Raw genomic sequence first — 27,235 nt, forward strand, 5'->3', positions numbered from 1 at the left:
ACTTTCACGATGCGATCAAACATAGTCCACAAAAAAAAAATATTAATTGATTTGATCAGTTTGCAGGCCAAAAAAATTCAGTTTGGTCTTATTATCAAGGTCGTCTGGACTTGGATTTTTGCTTCGTTTTGGATTAAAGCAGTAGGCTAACCATTTTTGTATAAACGTAGGCCTAGTCTACCACTTAACTTTTCATGTCACTCACACATGATTTGTTCAGTTTCTCAGATCAGTGCCGGTCTAGAGTTTTTCGGGCCCTGTGCGGAATATGCTTTTGCGGGCCCCAATGACAATAATCCGATTCAGTGGCGTAGCTACTAGCTAAGTACTTTGAAAGGGGAGGAGCGACGGTGCCGGCGTGATCGCCAAAAACGACAACCAGGGGTGTGGGGGGCCTCCCCCAGAAAATTTTGAAAAATTACTTTGAATTTGGGACATTCAGAGAGCATGTTCAACAAAAATTTAGGTATGAATATTACTGTGAAATGGTGCTGTCCGGTGGCATAGCAAAAGGATAAGATCATGCTTTCTTTGGCATTTTTCGGAAATAAAGCTATGTCTCTACAGTATGTTGAGTCTGGATGCAACCTATTTCGTCCCCTGAAATCGTGTAACAAAATTATATTTCGACTTATTTCGTCCCCTGAAAAGATCGAGAAATTTTGAAATGTTTGCGGCAACTCCGATCAGCGATTTCGGCTATGTTGTTTTTTTTTCTCGATCTTTTCAGGGTACGAAATATTCAGGCGACGAAATAGGTTGAATTCGTTGAGTCTCTATATTTTCTTGCTGCGAATTCTTTTGCTGAATTCACTTGTTGAATTTTTCCTTTGAAAATGACAAAATTACTGCATTTTCTGAGTAAATTGCGGGCCCCCTAATTTGCGGGCCCTGTGCGATCGCACGGTTTGCACATCCCAAAGACCGGCACTGCTCAGATAGCATTGTTTTCGGCTAATTGCAGTTTTTCGGGAAATAAAATCTCCTTTTCCTCCCAATCCAGTCGATGGTGGACTTGAATTTTTGCTTCGTTTTGGATTAGCTAAAGCAGTAGGTTACAGCTTAACCATTTTTGTATAAACGTAGGCCTAGGCTACCACTTAACTTTTCATGTCACTCACACATGATTTGTTCAGTTTCTCAGAATCAGATGGCATTGTTTTCGGCTAATTGCAGCTTTTTGGGAAAAAACAAACTTTTTTTTCCTGCCAATCCAGTCGATAGTGTGTCTTTTGATAGCCTACCCGTTTGTTTCTACACATTCCTTGTCAATCTGTTGTCTCCAGTTTGTTGTTGAATTTCACTTCTCGATTCTCGTTTGCTTTTCCAAGAGTTCTGCGTTGTTATTTAGTTTATCCATCTGTTGTCATGGTATTTTGTCATACAATCTTTAATAAAATCGTTTTAAGCTACCGTACGTAACTGTAGGTCTATCACGTCGAACTAAAGAGGGATATAAAAATATTGTAAACGTTTAGAAGCTAAATAAACATTCAGTACGGTACTGTATCTGAAATCATTATTATTTTTTTGTTAGATTGGTTTGGTAATTGGATTTAAATCTTTATCCTCGAACAGACAAGGCCTTGATAGGTTATTTCTGGTAGTTTCGCGTAGAGGCTGTAGGCGCATGTAGGTAGTCTAGTTTTGCATAAACTTTCCGGTTACCGAGATTGGCAAAGTGAAGTTTTTTCGATCGTTGAAGTGTTGTTGCCGGGAAATTACTCCATCCATTAGGTACCTCTGAAATCTGAATAGAGAGCAATCCTAGAAATGCATTGCTCAAGCGCACACCTCGAAAGCCGAACCAGCGCCGCGTGATCTTGAGTCGGGCGCGTAACCACTAACCACTGAGCTAACGGAACAAGGGATACAAAATTTTTGTGATTCCAATTGATTTAATACGCTGAAATACATTTTAACACTTTTAAACTTGAACACTTTTACTTTAAATCAGAAACACTAGGCTAACTAACTTATTTTGTGAAATTTTCTTCAACTATCATGTTCTTCTACCCCGAACTATTTTCATTGTCTTTGTTGCACATTTATCGCTAGGTGAGTCTAAAGAGCTTGCTTGGTTTTCAGAAAATTGTTCTCTGAAAAGAACAGCTGACCTGAGAGTGAGTGTGAGGTCTTGGTGTTCTGGACAGACACAACTATTTCTTGTTTGTTGATGTCGTTGTTGAAAAGAAGTGTGTTGTGAAGTGAAATTTGCTCATTCACAAAATGCCGTACTTGAGGTGTAGTTTGATGTAGCGATTGTTCTGCCAAGTTGGTTATTGCCATGAATGACAGGGAAGGTCAAAATTTAGGAATAATTTTTGGCTGTGGCTATATTTACACTATATAGTGTAATAATAGCCTCAATAATGTTGCCAGATAAGGAATTCTGCCCTAATTTGAGAAAATTTTAAAGCTGTGAAAAACAAAAACTTGTAATTTGGAAATTTTTTTAGTCCTGGGCAAAGACCAAAACCCTAATCTTATTCCTAACACTAACCCTTACCTTAACCCTTCCTAACTTTAATCCTAACTCTGGCAACACTTGATTGTAACCATGGGATTAAGTGTGGAAAAATAGCCACTTCCATAATTTTTTATTGTTACAACACATACCGGTAGTACAAAGTATAAATGTATTTCACAAGTAAGAGATATCTGAAAGCATAAAAATCTGACAGTTATCAAGTCAGCTGTCTTTATTCTGGCATGCCATTTATAACCCTAGTAGACTAAATTATTCAAAAACAAAAGTAGCATGGTGTAAAAATTGTAATAGTATGATTACCGTACCTTTTCTTCATTAATGTAAGGCCTGCTGCTCTAAATTTGCTCTATCATTCCTTTATAAATGTTTGACAGCAAAAAATGTTTCACTTTAAACAACAAAACAAGTTGTATTTTAGATAATCAGAAAGTCAGTTTTTTTTGTTTGTTTTTTTGACAAATTGTTTTTTATGCAAAAGTTAGAAAATGTTTTGCATTTTGAATAATTTTTATGGTTTTCCAACACCTCAATAAAAAACATACCGGTTCTGATAATTATAAACAACAAGCTGTAGCGATTTTTATGGTTGCTTTCAATAGTCTATGGTTGCTATCTATATTTTACTGGTTGCTATCAAAACCCACTTGGCTATATTTATGACACTGGTTGCGGTCAAAAATATACCGTAGTTTTGTGGCTGGTATTGCTGGGGTTAGTGCTATGCTCAAGACATTAAAATTTTGTAAATCACTAGTTTTTGTCTTCAATGGCTTTTAACTTTTCTTGAATTCGAGCCTATTTTTTATTTTGCAACTTTTGTATCGTAAATGTAGCCACATCTTGTTATGAAACTTTTGGGTAAAGGTTTTCTTGTATCACCACTTGCTTAAACATGTTCGGGGCTTCTGTCTCTTGCTTGACCTTGACGAACGATTGTAATCTCTCGCACCCGTTTTGAATGGTTTATGTCGCTCTTCCATTCCATACAATTTTAAAGTAATGCTGTGGGAGCTGTTCTAAAGTTATGTGTGCAAGTCGGTAGAATACATTTCAATGCAAGCAACGTTTCTCTTGTATTTCACTGTCATGCGAAATTATGTGAGAGATACGTCCAGACAGTTGCCAACTTTTCTCGTCATGGTTCTCCTTTTTTTCTCATACAAAGAAAAATAGAGGAAAAAATAAATTTGCCGGCGGCTAAAAATCTACAAGCCCCGTATTTTCATATGCAGTAGACTACTAGATACTTGAGCATAGGTCGAGATTGTTGCAGATGATTTTCACCTCAAAAACAGCGGTCGACCTATATCAGGCCTCGAAATTTGTACTTTTTTTCGGCGGTCAAGCATGTCCTACCGGACTGGCTCTTTCAGCGGACATTTAATATCTCAAGCTGACATATTTTTTGCATGTAGATTTTGCACAAAATCACACTACAGTATTGTGTAGTAAGTAGTCGTGTTTGTAGAAGAAGATTTTCTGCAACAGAATAACTCTGCAATGGTTGATGGCTTAATTAACCGACCCTGAAGTATACTGGAGCAGATTGCTTGCAAATGAATCAATGATAACAGTCGTGTAATGACGCAATAAACACAATTGAAAACAACAATCCAAATTTCAAGACAAATGTGTCTAACACCCTCCCTTCTATGCAGAAATTCTATTTCTATCAGTATCAGCGTGAATAAGATCGCCACATTTGCCTAAGCACGTGCGGAACCCAGCTGAGACATGCTTCTCTGTGACCTTTCTTAACAAACGATCAATGTAACGCAATAATCCTCATTGTTAAAATTAGAATACATATCCTGACGAAAAGTTCAGACAACTTTATTTCAAGGCAACATTGCAAGGCGTTGAAATGATGTAAAAATGGCTACTTTTGCCATCAGCTTGTTAACCATGCCACTCTAATGTGATCTTTAAAGCAATTGCCTGTACTATTATTGTTTCAGCTCCATATTTGTTCGCGTTAAACAAACAATAGTAACAATTCAAATTTAAAATATCTTTTTGCTGCATTAGCTCTATTTTTGTCAATAATTTTGCGGCGGTCATTTATGACCGACCAATGAGTCGGCTTCGGCAGACATTCGAAGTCATTTCGGAGGTCATGACCGCCGGATATTTCGAGGCCTGACATGGGACAAGTTTTTGTCTCCATTATAGTACCTTTGCATGACCTATCACTCGCTTTTAGTTGGCGTCAGCAATTGTAGAAATGATCAAACAAACTAATAAATTGCAGGAGCAAAAAAACTCTTAACAGCTGTTAGTTACAGAAATCAGTCAACCATTTTTGTATTGATTCAATGACCTGTAGTAGTAGAAGTTTGCATTTAGCGTTCGCAAATAGTTCCCTATTTATGTGTTATGACAATAGCACATGATTAGGGAACTGTGTTCTGAAAAGTAATTGCAAACTGCTACTACCACAGCAAACTCACAGCATCAGGTGACTGGTCTCATCCCTCAAGTAAGGCATTTTGCATTTTAATTGGTAATTCCATAAACAATGATAAAGTATCTCATTTGCCATGAAAAAGTCATCATACTTTTACTCATGTAGTCTATGTGGTAATTACAACACTATAATTGTTAAGTGTTATGTAAGGTCATGTATTGGAGGCAAGAGCATTGAAAATTCAACTGCTTTATAGATCTGAATGTTCACTTGTTCAGTAAACCTTGACTGACACAGTTCTGGGATTGGCCAGCCAATAAAGTCATAAACGGAAAAATGCTACAGTAGTGTCTTGCTAGGCCAGAGTGAAGCACCCTCTAATTCAGTAGCATTTGAAATAAAATCAATATGAAAACTTGTTTCTCCTTATCAATTCTTGCAAGAACGTTTTTATTTTGCTGATCTAAGTGGTTTAAACTAACTTCAAAGCTTATTTGGAAAGGCGAAAGAGAATTAGCTCTACGGTACTGCACTACTGCTATAAGTTTTCTGTTAACCTGACTTTTACTTTGATTTTCAGTAGGGTTATTTTAAGTTATATATATGATGCATTTTATATTTTCAGGATAAACATGAGTGAAACAGAAAATAGATGGACATGCTCTATGTGTACGTATGCTAATTATCAAGCTTCTACAAAATGCTCACTATGTTTACACCCACGACGCTCAGAAGTAATTCAACTGCCACCAGCTATGCATGAAAAGCCTTTAGTGATTAACGACTTACAAAGTTCTTCCCTTAAAAAATCTCATTCGGATTTCATTATTTGTCCCCCAAGCTGTTCATCAACTGTTGATGATACAAATAAGCCTAATTCATCTTATGGAGCAAATGCTTACTCATCTGCAGCCAGTGATGAATTTTTATTGAAGAAATATGATGATCATCCCAGTCAAGACGACCATAACCCAGAAATTTCTGAAAAATCTTGGTCTTGCCCCACTTGTATGTTTTTTAATGTTTCGAATAATGCATGGTGTTCTAATTGTCAAACATCCAAGCCAGCTGGTGATACTAATGCTGTTGTGCGATCAAGTTTGTCTTGTGCAGAGAAAATGAACAGCAAAAATAACAAATGGAAATGTCAGTATTGCACATATGAAAACTGGAATGCGTCAAAGAAATGTGTCATGTGTCACAGTCAACTAAAATCACTGCAAAATTTTAAAACCACAGAAACATGTAAACCGAGCGATTCTTTTCTTATTACTCAAACGGAGCCACTTTCTTTGCCAAGCTCCAGCAATGCTGAAAACTACCTCGAAAACCTGAATGAAGAAACTATATCTTCCACTCAAAGTGTGTTTTGCAAGTCACAAGTCGATAATGTTACAAGCAACCATGACAAACCTTGTAAATTACCAAGTCAAGAAAACAAAGGCACGAAAAACCTAAATGAAAGCTTGCGCTCGACAAGTTCTTCATCTAACAGTTCACATTCAAGTGACGATGCGTTGGATCATAGTTCAAATCAACCTAGGCTTAGTCGTCAAAGACGTAAAAGTAGTGAAAAACAAGTAAGATCATTCACAGTTCTTGATTTCTATTTATCATCACCTGCATGTGTGCTTCAACAAGTTTGGAATTTTTGTCTGGGTGGATTACATCATTTTGGAAATGTTATACTCAATTACTCAGCATAAATAAATAACTCGTTTTACATCTATTGTTAGTTGCATTCATTACAACTTGCCGTAATGCCATGTTTGCTAATCTTAATTAGAAGTGTTTCCTTTAAAAAATACCATTTTGTCAGAATGAAAAATATCATACCGTATCAGCAAATTGTAAACTAGATAGCATATCAATAAATGGGAAAAAGCTATCTCATGCTTAAGGAATTCAAAACATCCTTATCCACTTGTTTTGATATATGAAGAAATATATCACATAAAGTTGTCTAGTTTTGAATATGGAAAATGATGCTTTTGGTGTGAGGTTAATTATATTTATGAACACAGGCATCGTCATCAATAAGTGCTGCAGGTAGCAGCCAGCGTTATTGCGGTTCCGGAGGAAAACTGTCTCGAAGTAATTCTTCAAACCATCTTTACTCACCAAATCGCTTGGAAGTGATTGACAATCGATCTTTTAAGAAGAGGTCAAGAAATTTAAACTGGTTGTTTTTGAAAGCATGTATTGGTAAGTCTGTGGTAGCGTGCAATGTGAATTCATATTTAGCTTTGTTGTTATGTAAAATCACCTCTCTTCTGTTGAAATGTTTTTAAGATTGTAGTTTGACATACAATGAAACCTGTACCGCACCATGTGATCAAATAATTTGTTCAAAGCCAAGGATACCACTTCTAATATGTACAGTGCAGTAAGTAATCACATTAGATCATTTTATACAGCTAGGAATTAGTAGTAAACGTATTATTATACCTTTGCGAAGTTATGAATGTAACAATTGTAACAAAGTCGTTTATTGTGTTCTAAAACTTCAAACTTTGACCATTAAATTCTATACTTGAAATTGGTTTGTGCAACCTCAGTTGCATTTTATTTTGAAACCAACTAAATGTACCTTAATTTAAGCACTTTTCGCATTTATTGAGTAGTTTTCCATGTGTTTTATTATTGTTTGAAATAATTTCCACTTGTATCTCAGGTGTTGTGGAGGGAAATGCTGAAGCTGTTGATGCCTACCTGGCTCATGGTGGCAACATCGCACGGTGTTTAACACTTGATGAAATTAATTCTCTAAGCCGTCCTTCAGCTTTCGACATTGGCCACACCTTGGTTCACCTTGCCATTCGTTTTCAGCGACATAATATCTTAGCACTTCTCTTAACTCCAGAGGTGACATGATTTTGATGTCTCAATGTTGGTAGGGTCAAGCCGGTTCTGCAGACCTTACTGTACATTAATGAAATGCCTTTGTTGCCCACTGTATAGATGAGTGCTCACAACATCATGCTTCAAATGATTGTCAGTTTGATGCGTACTATAAATATGTTGAGGCATTTTCACATGACATTTAATACTGAACTAGAGGTTGAATATGAAGATCGACTTCCTATTTTCTTACTCATCTAATCTGAACTGAAAGGCTGAAACGTAAACACAATGACAAGCGATCGGCTTTGGCTGTTTGAATTGTATTGTAATAGTTTCCTATCCTTTTATAAAAAGTATATCAACTCGCATGGTTAGTGTTATAATTATTTTAGACGTTTAATATTTTATCATCCCCGTTTTGATGTCCACCACATCCCAGCCAAGAAAATCACGAATTTTGCTGGCTGGGATACCACTTTTTACTGAGCTTGTTTTGTGTTAGACTTACCATATGAAGCAAGCTATTATTCCGAACGCTTTCAGTTGTTGACTCCATTCTATGCTTTGTCAACTTCAGATTGCCCCCCGAGGCTTCAAAAGAAATCCAGCCCATCTTAGCCCGGACATCGCTGATTTAATACGTCGCGAGATCACGATGAGCATACGCACGAGAAAAGGAGACTTCCACTGCAAGTTTTTGTCGGATTGCAGTACATTCCAATTGCCCATAGGTACTTCCATGTCCTATATAGCAAGTCATCAATGTCTTAGTATTACGCGTTAACTTTTAGTAATTACTGCGAGACCATCTAACAACAGCTTATCAATTAAAAATATTTCAGAGATTTGTGATTTGCCTTCTTCCATTCAACAAATTCTGTTCAACGAACTCCTTGACAAAGACGTACAGAAAGGTTGGTCTTAAAGTTGATAAGTCAGTGGTTTTCAACATGTGTCCACTTCCTGCAAATGCATTTACTCCAGAAAAATGTATTGAAACTTAAGCACGAACATTCAAACATTTAAAAATTTAAAAAAACATTCACTCAGGGTCACTTTTACAAGTGTGGGGTGTGCAGGCTTCTTAGTTCTTGGCATGAGCTCTTGGCTAAAAGCAGGCCGAGATTCTCTGATTTGAAATGGATGTATTCGTTGCATCAACAACTATTTCAAATATCTCTATAGTTTCATTGGTTTCTACAGGAGTGGCATGGATGCAATGCAACCTTGTAGCTTTATACTTTCTGAAAGGGGACGCACTCGGATACCACAATTCTGGCTTTTATGAGCTTGAAACGACATTGTTTCACTACTTCATTTAAACGTCTTTGTTCAAGTTTGTTTCCTGTGAAAATCTGCTTTTTGTACGAAACAACATTGCTTTATATTCAGTCCATAGTCTTCTATTCCATCTTTTGAATAATTCAAGAATCTTTTTCTCCGAAATCCATTTGTATTTTGTTTTTTACCATTAACTTTGTGTGATAAAAGCATTGGTGATCGTTTGTTAGCTCTATCTTCTCCGACAGCAAAATCCGTCATTTTTACGTTGACTTAACGACTGCAGACGTTGAATCAGTGCGAAAATGACGGATTTTGTTGTCTGAGTTGGCAGTGTTGTTCATAACCAATGCCTGTTTCAGAACTGGAAGAAGAGACGGCCATTAACTGGTCCCAATCACTGTTGCGATTGGGGGAATGTAACAACCGACTTTATGCTTTGTGGAATCGGTCCGCGGGTGACTGCCTCCTCGACTCTGTGCTGCAAGCAACGTGGGGAGTGTTTGACAGAGACAACGTTCTGCGCATGGCAATGTCAGAGTCGTTACAAGATTGCTCCACAAGGTGAGACAGCGATATTAGTCACCCTTTTATCAACACACAACTTCCTTCTGTTGTCCTGTTTCAACCCAGACAGCAAGTCAATCGTTTTTTACATTGATTCAACGTCAGAAGATGTTAAATTAATGTAAAAAAACGGTTACTTTGATATCTGGGAAAAGCTCCAACAACAAACATGTCTGAATCTGAATGTATATGCATCTTTTCAACGTCATACGACTATTCAGAAATGGCGTCTTTCTATCTAAAGTACCCTTTTTATTTATTTATTTTCACTTTTCTTACGATGCCGTATACCTGTACTATACACGTCACATCATAGTGTCTACAAACGTCTCGCTCCAGTTGAGCGTATAAATATTTTATTATCAAAAGAATTACTTTCTAAATTTTCCACGTACTACGAAGGAAAGCCGGTTATAATATAAACTGTTAAGGCGATTGCAAGCTGTGTGCTGCAAGGGATTGCTCAGCCTCCTAAAAGTGGTCATGGAAAACAGCGTTGTGTCTATTTCGTTGTCTTGAGAGTTGTGTCTTCTTTTTCTATGTTATTGGTTCCATCAGAAATTGTGGTACAAACTCCTCATTCAAGAGATTCACAGGCCGTGTGAAATAATAATTTACTCCACAATAGGGTACTTGTAAATTGAAAACGGTTCAGATAGTGCTCTGAAAACAACACTGAAACTTACCACCACGGACTTACAGCTGAAATAAAACCTCAAATACGATGGTTTTTATTTTGAACTTAACAACATAATCCTCGGAACATAATTACAGTGCCATTGGCTGTGGTTGCTGAGTTATTTATATCACAGTTTGCAACAGATATGAAAATTCACGTTTATGCAAAGTGAAGTGCGAGTTAGTATGAACTGATGGAATATACCAAGATCTTAAAGAAGGTCTTGAATATATCCATTTAATTTCCCAACCCAGACAACATATCAACCGTTTTTTACATTGATTTGATGTCTAAGACTTTTTATACCATTTGCAGTTCTTTGTTGCTGATTTAGTTCTTTGAATACGAATTAATATGACAAGCTATTTGAATAACATATCCAACTGAAGTGTGACATCACGCGTGTGCTAGTTATTCACGCGACTGCTAACGTGCAGCTCAACTCTTGGCAAAAACATATGCGCAGTCTGTTTATAGCACATTCTCTCGATGCATTAACTTTTGTTGCATGTGTCACTTGCTTGGGTTAAGCATGCAGTTGATTTTAATTTTTATATATTATCGTAAGTTGAATATTCTTTTATGTATGTTTGTGATTATGCCGCTAGGCGTTACTTTCGTTTCTAGCACTGATGAACGTAGCAGCTAGCCTAGTGCTAGAAACGGTAATTGTCTTGATGAACACCCAAACTTTTCAGTATTCAGGCTATACTTTGTTAAAAGCTCATCCAATATTATTTCATTGACAATTGTCTCAATTGCAATCATTTCCTATTATCAAATCAAGTGTAACGCAATGTTTTAACCTCATCTAACGCGATTCACTAGAGCTGGTTGTAAAGAATTGCTCTTTGTGCATATGATAGTTGGTTAATGGTCATGTGCCTCTTAATATCTTTTTACTCCGTGACTGTAAGTAGCAGCCCGTATCACATTAATTAAGCTTAATTTGTGTGATGTGCTGCTGTCTCATTGCGTCATCAATGCATTGCTATGCATACTATGTTGTACTGATTGTCTGCATTTTTTTTTCGACGAGATGGTCTGAATTTTGCTCCCACAAGCATACCCGGGCAATCTTATTCTAGCTTACTAGCTAGAGTGGTACTTTCCTGCTACTTAGTCGTCACCGGTAGTGTCCAGTCAAATATGTCTTTTGTCTATTTAGAAGAATGTGTTTTTTGCAACGCCAACGTGTTGCAACGTAACGTTATAACATTATGTAGATGTACATTATGAGTAATTCTAATAAACTAAGCTATTGCGTGAGTACTTTAATGCAAATGGCCAAGAGAAGGTTGAGTTCTTTTTGTGGTGCAGCATTTTTAACTTGTTTCATCTCCTTCAATTGCATTTGTAATTTTGTCGATACATGAAGTTGTGTTCGGTTATTTATTATGTTATATTGTAGTAGTTCTCCACTTGACGTTAACTTAAGCTCTGCTGTTCTTTAGCTTCTACAAACGCTGGCGAGACTGGGAGCTGCATCAAGCCACCCTGACCGGATATTCGTTAACCGAGCGGCAATGCCTACAGGACTGGGCCTTCATTCACTCGCTGGCCAAGCAGGTAGTTCCCGCTGACAGAATCGCTGATAAATTGCTTCCTTAATATCAAATTACTAATAAGCAATGTAGTTTTTCTTTTACAGTCGACAAAATTTGGCGTTTTGACATCGATTCAACGTAACTAGACCTTGAAACGATGTCAACACGTTAACGTTTTATAAAGTCTGGGTTTTGTGTAACTCAGTTCAGTTTCTCTGCGAAGAACTGACTATATCATTGTCACTGAAGTCGGGGACCATGGATTGGATATACAGTATATTTAGCCGCATTAACTCCACTTTGAGTAATTTAAGTAACTTCTTGAAATAAACATACCATGAGCTATGACCTAGCTAACAAATCAAGCCATTTTACATTGACCCCACTTCTGCATATAATTTTAAATAGGGCCGATTTGGTGACTGAGGAGACACCAGCTGTTTTCCTTTTTAACACTTCCTTTACCATTCTTTCAGCCTGGCGCCGCGCTGGAGCATTGTCACATCTTTGTTCTGTCGCATATCCTTCGCCGCCCCATCATCATTTACGGGATCAAGTACCTCAAGAGCTTTCGTGGAGACGCGCTTGGATTCGCAAAGTTTCAAGGTATGACTCAGAAACGTAAATTGCATAGAAATACTTAACTGGACAAGAAGGTTCGAAATTGTTGTGTTAGTTCATTGAGAAATGAGTTGAGCTGGTTTTGCAGCTCATTGACTCTTATCTCACTATGCTGATTCCACCTAAAAAAAATTATCATTCCTTCGTTATCCGACGTCTGATTTTCTTCATGTACTGTCGTCGATCACTTTGAGCTCAGCTGATGTTTTAGCCATAAATTGGAATGACATTCAGCCAAGGACCTATCTTGTATCACCTCAGCAGGCTAATCCGCTCAATTCTCACGAAGCCATGATTAATTGTTGAGCGATATGTACGTTATTAGTGTCATGCATTTTTATGCAGCGCTGTGTCAATAACATTTTTCTCAAAGGTTATTTGTGATGGATATTTTCACCATTGGCCTACTTTTAAAGTTTAAATCTTTGGTAACCTCTTCAGTCGAATGTGTGGGCTGTATCTTCGTTTCCTTCAGGTTTTCTGGCGGGAAATTTAATTATGACATGTGAAATTTTACTCCGCGGACAACTGATTTATTGTTTTCGCCACAGGTGTATATCTTCCGTTTTTGTGGGACCAGTCATTCTGCTACACCAGCCCGATCGCCCTTGGTTACACGCGAGGTCACTTCACTGCTCTTGTATCTATGGAAAATGATATGAAGGTAATTGACATGACTTTTGTGGACGATTGTGTATTTCTGAAAATAGTCCTGACCTGGATAGTAAAAGTCCTCAGTTTTTTTCCGTTTCAAAGTCACAACTTTTTGTGGTTGGAAAAGCAAACTTATTGATTGAAGTATGGGGCTACATTAAATAGACGTTGCTTTAATGCAAATGAGTGCTACTTGAACGTTTTTTACTTTCAGTTTACAATGCAAGCACGTTATGCATAATGTGTCAGCAAACGTGCACTCTGCACGCTTCTCCCAGCAAAATCTGTCATTTTTACATTGATTCAACGTCTGCAGACGTTGAATCAATGTAAAAATAAAAGATTGTGCTGTTGATAGCGGGATTGCTTACTGCTTAGTTGTTTGCTTAAATTGTAAGATAATTTTGTAAGTACATGAAGCTGAATTAGTTCGTATTGTTTTCGTTCCGGATACATAAAAAACACAAAACTTTTTTGAATTGTTCAACGTCCGAGACGTTGAATCGATAAAACAAACAACATTTACCAGCTTGAGCCACCGAACCACATTGTACGTGGCGTGTACGTGAAAGCGCAGCGCTGTTCTCTATTTTCGTTCACAAAACTAAAACTACCCTACCCCTTGGTGTTGAACATAGTTAATTAGATTTCATCAAGCCATTAAGGCCAAGCCATTTATTTATACAATGTCTCTTTTAGCTCAAGGCATGATTGCTTATATTGTAAGCCTCTGCAGTGTTGTTGTGGTACTGAAATCAGTCGTCTGAAGCTAATTGCCGTTCAGTGCACAGTGATATCAAAGCTCAGTATCAACCGCTAATTCAAGCCAGCAAAACAGTCATTTTTTACATTGATTCAACGTCGGCAGACGTGAAATCGATTTAAAAAATGACTGATTCGCTGGCTGGGGTGAGGCTACGAAACCCACAGCTTGTAATGGAGAAACGGTGCATATGTTATGGCTTAAAACTTTGCAGATTGCAGTGACTTGCACAACACATAGAAAACTGCTTAATGTCTTGTTGATATGATTCAAACTAGTGACTCCATTAAAGCAGCCACGTGATTGGTACCAAGATATTTTCACTTTTCAAAAAAAAATTTTGCCCACCAAATTGGCATTAAACAAACTTGATAGCTTCTTCAATTCAATATAATTATCGCGATGGCAACATTTTCATAGACCTAAGAACTGTGTTCATTTCTGATAAGCAAATATGTTTTTTCCCATGCAAGGACATACATGCGGGTGCACGACATCGGAACCCTTTCAACACAATCAAGCATCTCCCGTTGGTTGACAGCGATGGGAAGATTTTACCAATTCACTTCACAGCGAAAGGAGAGGTTTGTACTGTCCATGATGCCTTACAATACACTGTAGATGCAGTCTATGCCTACCAGGCAAAAGTTGCCATTTTTGCCAAAACATCAACTTTTGTTGACTAGATGTACATACTATAGGCCGCCATGACTTGCAGTGCAACTGGTATTCATGCTTTGTCTAAGGAGGAATATTTAAAGCCATTTTATAGCGCGTTGCAGAGGGCTTCATAACACATGTCTCATCCTGGGAGGCGGATGTTAGTCTGCTCATTAGGGTGTTTCATTTTTTCACCATTTTTGAAATTCAAAATGCCTGGGGTCCCATCTGGTGGTATTTTGGGTAAAAAGTTTACACCCCAAATTTTTTTCAATTATGACGTCATATTGAGGTGGTCCACGAGGTTTGAAATTTTTGGGCCTCAAAACCTCGGAATTTGGTTGTATCTCCAGAACCACTCATCATAGATCGACAAAATTAGTGTCAAAGTGCGCAGAAGGGTCGGTTTCCTATACCTGATGTAGAGAATATTAAGGTTTGTCTGCTTCAGAAAAAAAGTTATTTAAAAAAATCTGATTTTCGGTCTATTTTCTCCTGATGAACAAAGATCAGGTGATCAAGATAAAGTTTTTCTGTATTTTTTCACTCTTGGAAGCTGCTATTGCGTAATAAATGTCCTTGTTCGTTTTGTAAAAGATGAAACGGTAATAATTGAAGGTATTACTATTATAATGTAGGCCTAACCGTTGAGGAAGAGGTATGCTGTTCACCTGCTTTAGATTTTTATTTATCTGTGTCATTATGGCAAGAGGTCAAGTATTAGTAGCCTAAGTAGATGCAAAACTTCAAGGAATTGGAGAGAAATGTGCTTCTCCTTAATTCAGACATAGTCAGTCACTATTTTTACTTGAGGAAGAAAGTACTAGCCGAAACTAATCCTAAGTTTTTGAAGAAAATACCCCATTCGAAAGATGAACTGCTGAAAGATGCAGTTGGCATATGGAACAAAGCTGGTCTTTCAGTGGTTAGCAAACAGAGAATTGAAGCGAAGTTAAAAGACGTGATAGAGAAGTACAATACAGCAAGAAAGAAGGAAATGAAACGCAGAGGTAATGAGGTTAATCAAGAATGGTAACAGAACTTGTTCGATATTATGTGCATGCAAGTGTTCGATCTCCGAAAATCCGGTTGTTTTGCCAAAGACACTCTCTTGCAGCTGTGAACTCGAAAACCGAGTCCAGGAGAAAGAAATCGCTTTCTTGAACCATCAGAGAAAAGAGTGAAAAATGTTTATCGGTGGCATAGATGTCAACCATGTAGAAAAGGCTTTGGAACGGGAAAATCATAAAAGGAGGTGGGAAACAAGCGGTGAAGACAAACGAGCACTTCCGGCATACAATCTGCTTAAGCATCGGCACTACTATGTTCGAAACAAAGAAAAAGAAATGAAGCAGTTAGATATCTACACCACAACGAAAGCGAATCTGATGGGGATATGAATTGGGAAGATGATAAGGAATACGAGCTTCTGAAACCAGCTGTTAGGGGAAAATGTACAAGAAAGTACATTCTTTTTCAATAAATGATAGAAGTTGTGTACCTGCTGATCGTAGGATGACTTCGGTACGCCAGCAGTCAGATCTTATGAGGTCGGTTCTTGGAAAAGATCAAATAGCTGCATCACCTTCGACAGTATACCGCCAATCCCAATAACAAAAAAACAAGAGAAAAGTCTCTGATCAAAAGTGAGAACCTTCTCAACTCAGCTTCTGCCATGCAGTTATGTTATTTTGGGCGCGTTGTCGATAAAGTAGGTCGATACGTTTTCTTGGGTCAACTTGTTGATGATAATCGCATGAAGCACGAAAGTGTGCTTGCTGTTAAATCTTTTCCCAAAAGTGTGTCGGTCACTGCAGAACTGATTTTTGACACTATCATCCAGGAGGCTTGCAAAGTTCATCTATTTCAAGTATATTCATTCATGGCTGATACGATTGCTCTCAACACAGGAAAAAAGTCCGGAGTCAATACTCGACTGGTCAATTATTTTAATGATGAAGTTGGTCATGATATTCATACCCTTGAATGCATGTTCCACATAAACGAAATATATCTTCTCCATGTTATTTCTTTTGTGGACGGCGCCAAGAAGGGTCCTGGAGCAATCAAGATGGGGTGTTGCTTAACCAGATAGTAAGACTAGACAAGCCAAGTGCTGGAACCTTAACATCAACTGACCAGTTGAACGTTCCTTCAATTAATACCTTCAATTATCACCGTTTCATCTCTTGCAAAACGAACAAGGACTTCTATTACGAAATAGCAGCTTCCAAGAGTGAAAAAATACAGAAAAACTTTATCTTGATCACCTGATCTTTGCTCATCAGGAGAAAATAGACTAAAAATCAGATTTTTTTAAATAACTTTTTTTCTAAAGCAGATAAACCTTAATATTCTCTACATCAGGTATAGGAAACCGACCCTTCTGCGCACTTTGACACTACTTTTGTCGGTCTATGATGAGTGGTTCTGGAGATACAACCAAATTTCGAGATTTTGAGGCCCAAAAATTTCAAACCTCGTGGACCACCTCAATATGACGTCATAATTTAAAAAAATTGGGGTGTAAACTTTTTACCCCAAATACCACCAGATGGGATCCCAGGCATTTTGAATTTCAAAAGTGGTGAAAAAATGAAACACCCTACTGCTCATCCCTTGACAGTGAGCTGATTACAACGCTCCACGTGTCAAAACTAAGGTCTTTAAGCGCTGATCATTGCTTGCTATCATTTGTCGTAGAATATTATAATATCATGAGTATCCGTGAACATTTTGGCACCTGTAGCCTAAGTGTAGCATCAACAGTCACGTTTTTATAATTCTACTTATATGTTTTGCGTTTGGTACAATGTGTGTTGAAATTGCACCGTAGAAGTAAACTTACGTGTAACAATGATTTAATTATGCAGGGTGACGATGAAGAACAGCGCAAAGAGATATTACAAGAATGGTTGGATTGTCACGTGACCGATGACGGGTTGCTTGTTGCCAGGCAACGGTCAGGTAAAAGGTCACCATCGGTTACAAGGTTGGTGGACGGCTGGCTTGATCATTACAGGCACATGTCGTTCCGAAGACTTGGCGAAGAAGGAGATTCCGATGACAATGATGAATGATCAGCACGTTGCCGATGTCCAGTTTGCAAAATCCGCTCTTTTTACATGTTTCAAGGTCTGCAGACGTCGTATCCAGGTTAAAAGAGTGGATTTTGCCGGCTGAGATACCAACAGCGAGCGAAGTTTATATTCTTGCGTTTATTATAGCCTTGTTTTCTGTTGCATTAAACTAGCATTGATTACCATTAAAGTTTGACCGTCGACTATAACTGTTATTGTCAATATTTGTGTTAGTTCACTACAGAAAATACTCGATTAAAAAAATAACTTAAAACTGTATTGCGTCCAAACTCTTGTAGTTTAAATATTGCCTACTCCAACTATCATAAGGTGTGTTTTTAAATCGCCTAACGAGGTTAAAGCGATGTAAAAACGGCAACAATTGATGGCTGGATGGACAGTTTAACATATTGTAGCGTTCTGTAATCTACGGTTCCAATATAGATAATATCGGGATGTGCTAAGAATTGTATTTTGTTGTGCCATTGTGTTGTTCCGTTACAACCCAGACAGCAAAATCTGTCATTTTCACAATGTAAAATGACAGATTTTGCTGCCTGAGAAAAGCAAACTAAATGTTCGAAACTTATGTCACTGATATAATGATTTATTTCTTTGATACGCGCAATCAGTTTGAACTTATATTAATAGATTTCGGAATGCATTGTAATTGGTAGTTCAAATTCAAGAGTGACTTAATTATAAATATCTTGGTTACAATTATGTTGGTCATATCAAGAGATTCCATTCATTAGGTATTCTATTTTATGCACCGATTTGCTTTCCTTAATTGTCAGTACAAAAGTTACATGTGTTGGATTTATTCTATGTCTTGCATTATAAACGTAAAACTGTCTCGGGTTGCGGATCTGTAACGTAAAATCCCTACAGATCTTTCTGAAACATGTGGATTTTTTCAACCTGCCCCTTCCGTGTATTGTACTTAATTCACTGTGACGTAGTATTGCCGCCACACGCGTTTGTCTGGGAACCAACCGCACATGGATGTATTAGATTTTGTTAAATTGGCTGTTTCTGTCAATGCACGATGTTTTCCTTATGGTGTTAAGCCTACTAGAGCGATTTTTGTGACAATTTCTGTTTCAACGATCTTATTTAAGGCCCGGTGACTGACACCCGAGACAGCAAAATCCGTCGTTTTTACAAATGTTCAATCAGTGCAAAAATGACGGATTTTGTTGTCTGGGACAGCATTCAAATGACAATCGATGCCTGGTACAATCGTGGATGGTATAATGCTTTCGTAATAAACTTATCTTCGTCTTCATGTGAACAAGTTTCCAAGTCAGATTTATTTCCATAAAACAACAGATTGCACGTACCCAAAAACTGACAGACCAACACCATAAATCTCAAGGAACACGGCAAATGTCGTGTTCGAGTGCAGTGAGAACAAAGGAGTCTACGAGATGGTCACACCATTGCTCCATGCACAATAAACTTTGCATTTCTATTTCAACAGGACGCCAGTGAAACGTGAGATTACAAATAATTTCCACTTTACAAATGCATTCTTGCTGTTAATCTCTACTTTGCTAATGTTAATGCCTTTTCTGGCTTAAGGTTGATTAGCGTGTTGCTCGCTTTGGCCAGTTCAGTGATGGAGACGCGCCCACGCTGCTTCACAAAATCAGCTACAGCTTTCAGTTCGTCTTGTGAAATGTAGATGAACTTTCCTCTGTCGTCTATTACACCTTCAAAAGCAAAGAAAGAAACTATACGCGGGAATCGACAGAAACAACAAGGAAGTGTAAAAGTACAAAAATAACAAGGAAAGTGTAAAAAATAACATACACTTCTGGCGATGCTAAAACGATGAAAACAACCCTTTCGGTTGAAGTCGACAGACTTTCTGATGTCGAACACCGGCCGCATGGTGGCGTAGCAACCACCACATGTCATACAGTTTAAAAAAACGTAGTTAACATAAAAGCAGGGGTTCTACTTACCTGTTATTCTGAGTGACGTTGAATACTACAAACGTAAGTAACATTCTGTACAAAAGATATGTTTTCTACCGTCTTGCTGCAACAATTGATCTAAGACGTTCTTCAATGTGACTGCGATTAGCATCAGCATGCAACTCCGGTCTCAAAAATGTAATGTTAGCTCAGCCTTTAAACATGACGTCACTTGTACATACCTGACAAGTATCCGTCTTTGAGGAGATCGTGCACCCTATCAATTACTGCTTGTGTTCGGAGCCCAAAGTGCGATGCTAAGTCTTCAAGAAGCACAACTTTATTTTCCTGTCAGTGACAAGAATGAGTATTTTTCATGCGCGTGTGCACAACCTATCTTTCATCAACTGCACGAAGAAAAACTCGAAACTATTTTACTAAAATATATGAAACTCAGCCGACGAATGTGGAACAGTAACAGTGGTTATAAACTTTGTTCGGCACACAAGAGGTATAAATTGTCAAGGCGTGTTATACACTGCAAGTGACCATTTTCTGTAGCCCATACAAGGTTTTTTTGAAAAAGTGATTACTTTACACCAGTGGCATAGCTGGAAAAAACTAGTGGGGAAAAAGAAACTATTGGGGGTCAAACGCCATTTGACATGAATTATAATGGTATTAAAACGTTTTAATTGCATTAAGACATATTTTTTGCGGAGGCAGAATAACATTTTGGAGGGCGATTGCCCCTTAAGTCCTCCGTGGCAACATCCCTTTGAATTTACACAATGATGTTGATAGTTTGCAAAGAGGAAATTCAATTAGCCAGTAAATGGGCACCTTTTGTGACGTATAGAATTAAGAAACCTAGCTTAGATACAAATATTCCACACAAAGCATGCATGGTCATCTCACTTTGATGTATGTAATGAATTCATGAAGCATGTTTTCGGATTCCTCTTCTTCAACGGCCACACCTTCACCTTCTTCTTCAACAGCAAACATCTCCTTCAGCTTCAAATACTCTTCATGCTCTCGTTTTTCACGCTCCTCTTCTAACTTTTTCTCTTCCTCCAGCTGAAATAAAGAAAAACAATCGTAAAATTGTATAACATCATTGGTGGACGCAGCAATAATATAAAAATTGCCAAATTTACAGGAATAATAATTGTCAGTACTTTTTTTAATCTTACTTCTTTCGCCTCTTGAGCCTGGCGTTGCTCCTCTTTCTTCTTCATTAATTCATCTTTTTCCTGTTGGGCAAGCTTGCGTTCTTCTCTTTCCATCTCTGCAGCTTCACGGGCTAACCTCCGCTCTTCCTTCTCTTGTAATTTTCGCTGTTTTTTTGCTCCTATCTTCTGTGTAGGTCCTTCATCGGAGTCGGTTTCTTCAGCATCGTCGTATTGATCTTGACTGCCAGAATAAAAGCTTACCACTTCAGTACGTGTGCAATTTGTATGAAATGGATGCCACAGGATAATGCCCATAAGACTACAACACACATTACAGAGCAGGGAAAATCTAATAAAAAAAAGCGTAGAAAACCTATGGGGATCCAGTATTCAAATTATTAAAGCAAAAGTTAATAGGAAAATTATTAAAGAAAGTGTTCCAAAACAGGGCTTCATTTAAATGTATTGCCTGCTACTGAAGATGTCAAATCTCCGCGTCCTTTTAAGCTAGAATTCCCTAGCACAAAATATGCAATAATTTCCTAAAACATCTCTTACTGCATGCTGTTTTTCTAACATAATGTCATGAAATATTCAAGTACGATATACTACTTTTCCCCAGCACTTGGTAAAAGTAATACAAGTGGAATCTATGCAAAGGTAAAGTTGAGACATGAAACCCACAAAAGCTAGAAGCATAGAACAACCAAACGGGTGTAAAGTGGAGGCCATTTTTTAGCCAGAGCAAAGTTTCGACAATAACTTAACATGGAAAAAACTTAATTATATAAAGGATTTTTTAATGTATTCACTTGTTTATACTGTTTCATAATAGGCTGTTTCAATACTGTTTCAATAGTGACTCGTTATTTCACAATTGCTTTTACAAATGCAATATCTTACCAATATAATTATACCTTTTCACTGTTTCATAGCAAGACTAAATTTAACATTATTTTCTTTTATGTGAATGAAGTTAAGCATAAGCTTTAAGTTAAAATTCCAATTACTGAATTCAAACATAGCTTTCTTGATGAGCTCTACAGTTGACGTAAACAGCACCGATACTCACTTTTCCACAGCTCGTCGGATTCGGTCACGTACATCTCTCCTTCTTCTCCCACCTCGTGGAACATTTTCCCTTGCGCGAGGGACCCTTCTAGCTTGCTCTATAAAAATCAAGTTACATGTGATAAGTTTTGATATGTGTGCAGCTGTGCATTTCCCTCCTAAACATAGATATTCAGTAGTTTAGTGTGCAAATTCAATTTAAGAGACCAGTGATCACTCTACATGAAAACAGAGCACTTCATGCATTTATCATGACGTTGAATTTGTCTTAATTGGTCAATTATCTCAATGTCAAAACAGAATTCTTTGCAAATCTTTTACATAATTTAAATTCCAGTTTACCCAACGTCATCACTTAAAAAGAAAACTTAATTGGTCAATCACTCAAGTTGTCACCTAAATATAAGGCATGGAAACCTTTGACTAATTAATCACTTGCAGATTTAATTCACACATGAAAGTGGTATTCATAGTATATATTTTATTACAGCAACATGGATAGATTTTATATGTGAGATGCAAAAATAAGAATGGGTGATTAACAAATTAAAGAGCCTGTATGAACATCTTGCTATTGTTTATTCAAACTCAAAGCGCACATGTCTGTACTTTATTTCAGGATTGTTGTCAAAATATAGGCTTAGTTAAGTAAAAGCAATGTCAAAACAAAAAATTAAGCTTAATGCAAAAAAAAATACAAAATCCCTTGCAGGCAATGCCAAAAAAGTTATGTGACGAAGTTTATACATGACCTTGATGATGCTATCTTACGAAAACTAAATGATATTGTACATACAGTTGATAAAACTGAGATAAAAAAGCAAGCACAAAAACGTTCATATTTTCAATGCTTTAGAATTCATTGTGTTTAATGCTACAAATGTTATAGCACTGAAGATGATTCATAAGCTATACAATCTATAGCAATATACAGATAAAAACTGTTGAGTTTTTGCAGCATTTGCTCAGCATGAGTTTAGCTTCAATATCTTAAGCTTTTTGTTACTTTATATAATTATGTTGACCAGGCATTCAAACCTATTTTACTCTTTAATTTTAAAATCACACTGACATAGGCCTGGTTATATACTGTAGTGTCCGCTTGCAGAAATGTTGTTGTATATGATTTATTCTACTCATTGGGTATCGCTAAATGGAAAGCAGTCCGATAATAAGTGGCTTAAGCGCACATTCCAAGAGCTGAACTAGCACTGCTTGGCCTTGTCATTTCTTCATGCACAAAATCGAGAACTTAACCAATCTGTATGTTTGAACTAAAACGAACACAATGTTACATTATACAGGAGTAGGACCATAATAAATGGGGAGTGTCATTGTCCACAACTTTTACTGAATGTTCCGTACAGTCAGGGCCGGATTTAGACCATGAGAGGCCTTAGGCTATTCCATTTGTGAGGCCCTCCCTATTTTTGAGCTCAGAATTTCTCTCTAAACAACATCATATGTCATTGGTTAATGTTAAAAATATGAGTGCATTAAACTCTTCATTCTTTTCATTTTCCACATTCATGGGTGCAAATTTTTAATTCAAAGAATAAAAATTTAGTTAATTCAGTTTTGCTGTTAATTTTAATTTCTTTGACCAAACAACCGTTACAATAACTATAAAGTTTAACTTTTAGAATGTGGTAATGCTAACAGGCAGCACATCATTTTTGCCAAAATTTTAAACCTTGCTTGTCCATTTTCAGTTTTAGCCAAAACTCTGGTGGGCTAAGGTTATCACTAGAGATGTACCGATATATCGGCATCGGTAATATCGGCCATTTTTTGAGTATCGGTATCGGCAAAATTTGGCCGATACTGTGGCCGATACTAAACATGTATATAAAAAAAGGCGTTTGCTGCGGATTTTCTGCGGAAGCAAAGATATAGATTTTTTAAAGTAGTAATTAACGTCACATTGAAGTAGAAAAATAACAACCTGTTCAAATTTTTGATACCTCACAGTCCCATGATTCCCATCATGCACGCACCTTTTGGCATTGTTTGCTTACAGTGATTCTTTCACTCAAACAAAACGTTTTGTTTCAGCAGTTTTGCGTTGTTCGATTCTTAAGTTGTGAAGGAGACTCAATTTCTCCAATATTTATCATTTGTGTTTTTTTTCCTACTCTCAGCAGAGGATAAAACCAGGCCAAGACTACCCAGGTGGCGGGAATGTGTAGTTTTGCATCGTTTTTGCGTTGCTGGACGTTTGAGGGACCCGTGTGGCTTGGTTGTTTTTTGGTGAGCTGGTTCTGTCAGTTTGTGATTTGGTTTTCGCCTTTCGTTGTGGTGGACTCACCAGGCTTGAACAATGTTGTGGCGGAGTGGGTGGGCTCGGGGTGGGGCGGTGGGACTGCAAATCCTCACTGAACTAATCAATAAGTAGTCTTGTTGCGCCTGGGATGGCGGCCTCATTGTGGGGGGGGAGTGTCCTTTCCTGCTGTCGGCACGGGGCTGGGCGCTCACTGGTGCGGCGGGCTGTTGCGATTCGCTGGCCATAACGGTGTAGCTTCCACGCTAGCCATTTAGACCATCCAATCAACTATATGTTTCTCGGCAGCCGTTTTGTAGCAAGAATTGAAATGGCTAGTGTGGAAGCTGCACCGTTGTGGTTGGCGGGTCACGGCAGCTCGCTGTGCTGGTGAGTGCTCAGCCTTGTGCTGGTGGCCGGGGGGGACGCTCCTTTCTTCGCAATGAGGTTGTCATCTTGGGTGCAACAAGACCATTTTGATTGGTTTGGTGAGGATTCGTGGTCCCATTGCTTTCTTTTTGGGCCTACTTATTCTGCCGTGACATTGTTTTGGCTTGGTGAGTTTATTGCGGCTAAGGGTGGAAGTTGAATCGCCGACTGGTGGAGCCGGCTTGCTGGGGGCAGCCAAGTTGCACGGGTTTTTTGAGCATTTGGCGGGGTGGGAGCGATGCAGAATTGTGCATTTTTGCCGCCTGGGTAGTCTTGGCCTGGCAAAAGCTTTTCAATTAAACGACAAGCGCCCTTAGGTTGCACATTACTTGTCGAATAGTTTTTTGTGCGACTACACAAATCACTTGGTTTACATTTTACATCTTATTATTAATTATGATAGCCTATTTGGAGAATTTGCGCAAACACTTTATTAATTTTTCAGAAACCCCAATTATGATGTAATGTTTCTTTCCTTATACCCCAATCATCAATTACGGTGGCCTTTCATTACTAAAACCTACTATTATGACACAACAATGCGGTTGAGATTGGATTCTTGAATCTTTAATAAATTATGCCAATTCAAAGCTTTTTTTAATAGTTTTATGCAAATAAGGTAAAACTTAGCATTTGATATAATTCCTTGCAAATACCAAAATTGCTTCTTTTTGTAACATCAAAGTATCGGCCAAAATATCGGTATCAGTATCGGCCTAAAAAAGTGATATCGGTATCGGGATCGGCCAAAATATTGGTATCGGTACATCTCTAGTTATCACTATCATGGAGAGCATTGCACGCTTGAGGCAAAGCTCCCTATTCTTTTTGCAAATCATCTAAATCTTTTTCGTTAATAACAGAAGGAGAGTTGATGCTGCCACTCTCAAAATTAAAAAAAAAAACTAGATTCTCCAGAAAACCACTAGACCACTAGATTATTTCAAAAACCACTAGACCTAGTAGAAAACCACTATAGGAGTGGCAGCCCTGATGTCAATTGCCGATATTGTTTTTTGCAGAGAAGACTACGGTCAGTTGCGCAGCCAGAAATTTTGAAAAGGGGGGGGAGGTTGACGACGTGCTTCACTTATGGCGACACCCAGCAGCGGGGGATCTGGGGGACCCCCCCCAGAAAATTTTGAATAATTACTTTGAATTTGGTGCATTCTGAAAGTATTTTCAACAAAAATGTGGGTATGAATATTCCTGTAAAATGGTGCTGTCCGGTGGCATAACAAAAGGAAAAGATCATGTTTTCTTCGGCATTTTTCGGAAATAAAGCTACAAGTCTCTATGTTTTCTTGTTGCTAATTCCTGGCTGAGATATTTGAATGTTTGGTAATGGCAAAACTCGCTCTTTGCAGTTTTGTTTAAAATTAGGCAAACTTTGTTTTAGAGACTGAAAGCATCATTTTCAATATCGTGACGTCAAACGCGTGCCAAAGTGGGGGTTGCAACCCTCAAAACCCCCCTTGGCTACGCCACTCTACGGTACTTCAACACAGAAGCTTCCAGCAGAATACGCATAATAATTGCCTTTATTATGATGCAAAGGACGTAATAATGACTGTTTACAAAGTGGTTGAAACCAGTTATGTATAGAATTTTCTACTTTGAAAAGCTTGACATATATATATTTTAGGTAGGGTTTAAACTTGTCAAGTTTTTAAAAGAATTACAAACTTTGAAACCGAATTTCGAGGCCCCTGGACATTGAGGCCCTAGGCTTTAGCCTGCCTAGCCTATTGGTAAATCCGGCCCTGCATACAGTGGAGTCACATTGATCCTTATCTACAATATAAATAGTTAAATAGGTACCGTACCTTCAGGTTTTTCTTCAACTTTTTTCCTTGTTACAAACCATAGAAGTGTGGCTACTAAAGCAGCAGCAATGATATAAATGATGATATCCATGTTGGAATGTTGCTTACAAAAAACAGTTGTGAGACATAAAAATCTTCAAAATGTTCAGGCAACTTAGGAAATCTAGATAATAATGACACAGGTATGCATTACTTCCAGTAAAATACTAAGCAAACAGCATCAGCACAGCCACATAAAGGTACAATCCATCACATTGTTACCAAAACCCAATCCCATGCTGAGTGTCAAGCAGGTATGCCAGCGACAGATTTCCAATAAACTTAGATTGCGTGCTAAAAAAAACCCAGATGAGGTAAAAAAAACCCAGGTCCAGAAAATATGTAGTAAAGTGGTTAAAAAAAACTGTACCGTATGTGTTTTTAGCACCACTTGCGTTTCATTACTTCATATCTATTTTTTGCAATCGCACTATCAGGAAATGCTTTCCTATAAACATCAACAAGATGATTAATGTGAGTGAATGGTACATGATGCTCAGAAAAATAACCAGCAAGCAATGCTTCTGCTTTGGCAATTTGATCTGACTGCATGGCTAAATTTTGTGTTAAAAAGGTATTGATTTTCACATGGGACTTAGCAGCACTGTAGTTTTGTTTGTGTTTTTCAGTCTTGCTGTGAACTAACGACATTGATTTATTAGCATTTTTAAGTATGGCTTTGCAACATTTACAATAACTGTTGTTTTTATTTGAAGCATCTTCTTTCATTTGCAACCAATCTTTGAATTCAGGAACTTTTAGCCAGTCTTTTTTGAATGATTGTCCATACCACAATTTTTGCTTCTTTTTGGGTTTTTCATTTTCATCACTCGTTTTTGTAAGAAACCGGTACTGTAGAAGAGTTCAGTTAAGTTTATAACATTAGATCTACAGTCGTATTTGACTTGAGTCTTATACC

The 27,235-nt window shown here is 37.7% G+C and overlaps 2 protein-coding genes across 2 annotated transcripts; one reads left to right on the plus strand and one right to left on the minus strand.

Annotated features, from left to right (window-relative positions):
• Positions 1 to 5,530: 5,530 nt before the first annotated feature.
• On the plus strand, positions 5,531 to 18,882 carry LOC145778235 (ubiquitin thioesterase zranb1-B-like). The gene is made up of 11 exons (XM_082589693.1): positions 5,531 to 6,478; positions 6,923 to 7,103; positions 7,573 to 7,763; positions 8,320 to 8,473; positions 8,585 to 8,656; positions 9,386 to 9,587; positions 11,724 to 11,838; positions 12,293 to 12,422; positions 12,989 to 13,101; positions 14,328 to 14,438; positions 17,388 to 18,882. Exons 1-11 carry the CDS (start codon positions 5,531 to 5,533, stop codon positions 17,592 to 17,594), a joined length of 2,424 nt encoding a protein of 807 aa, XP_082445819.1. The 3' UTR covers positions 17,595 to 18,882.
• LOC145778236 (DDRGK domain-containing protein 1-like) lies at positions 18,879 to 26,436 on the minus strand. Its single transcript, XM_082589694.1, has 6 exons — positions 26,278 to 26,436; positions 21,764 to 21,860; positions 20,713 to 20,932; positions 20,435 to 20,596; positions 19,759 to 19,864; positions 18,879 to 19,309 (listed from the first exon to the last, which is right to left on the minus strand). Exons 1-6 carry the CDS (start codon positions 26,366 to 26,368, stop codon positions 19,143 to 19,145), a joined length of 843 nt encoding a protein of 280 aa, XP_082445820.1. The 5' UTR covers positions 26,369 to 26,436; the 3' UTR covers positions 18,879 to 19,142.
• Between the last annotated feature and the right edge of the window lie 799 nt (positions 26,437 to 27,235).

Source organism: Aplidium turbinatum, chromosome 10 (genome assembly GCF_918807975.1).
Source record: "Aplidium turbinatum chromosome 10, kaAplTurb1.1, whole genome shotgun sequence".
NCBI classification, from domain to species: domain Eukaryota; kingdom Metazoa; phylum Chordata; class Ascidiacea; order Aplousobranchia; family Polyclinidae; genus Aplidium; species Aplidium turbinatum.

Bases quoted from the DNA above. Each gene is read 5' to 3' on its own strand.
- LOC145778235 (XM_082589693.1), top strand. From the start codon at position 5,531: ATGAGTGAAACAGAAAATAGATGGACATGCTCTATGTGTACGTATGCT. The intron at 7,104-7,572 runs GTAAGTCTGTGG...CTTGTATCTCAG, and splicing joins GTTTTTGAAAGCATGTATTG to GTGTTGTGGAGGGAAATGCT. The intron at 14,439-17,387 runs GTTTGTACTGTC...TTAATTATGCAG, and splicing joins ACTTCACAGCGAAAGGAGAG to GGTGACGATGAAGAACAGCG.
- LOC145778236 (XM_082589694.1), bottom strand. From the start codon at position 26,368: ATGGATATCATCATTTATATCATTGCTGCTGCTTTAGTAGCCACACTT. The intron at 21,861-26,277 runs GTACGGTACCTA...TGATTTTTATAG, and splicing joins AGTTGAAGAAAAACCTGAAG to AGCAAGCTAGAAGGGTCCCT. The intron at 19,865-20,434 runs GTGAGATGACCA...TGTCACTGACAG, and splicing joins AATTCATTACATACATCAAA to GAAAATAAAGTTGTGCTTCT.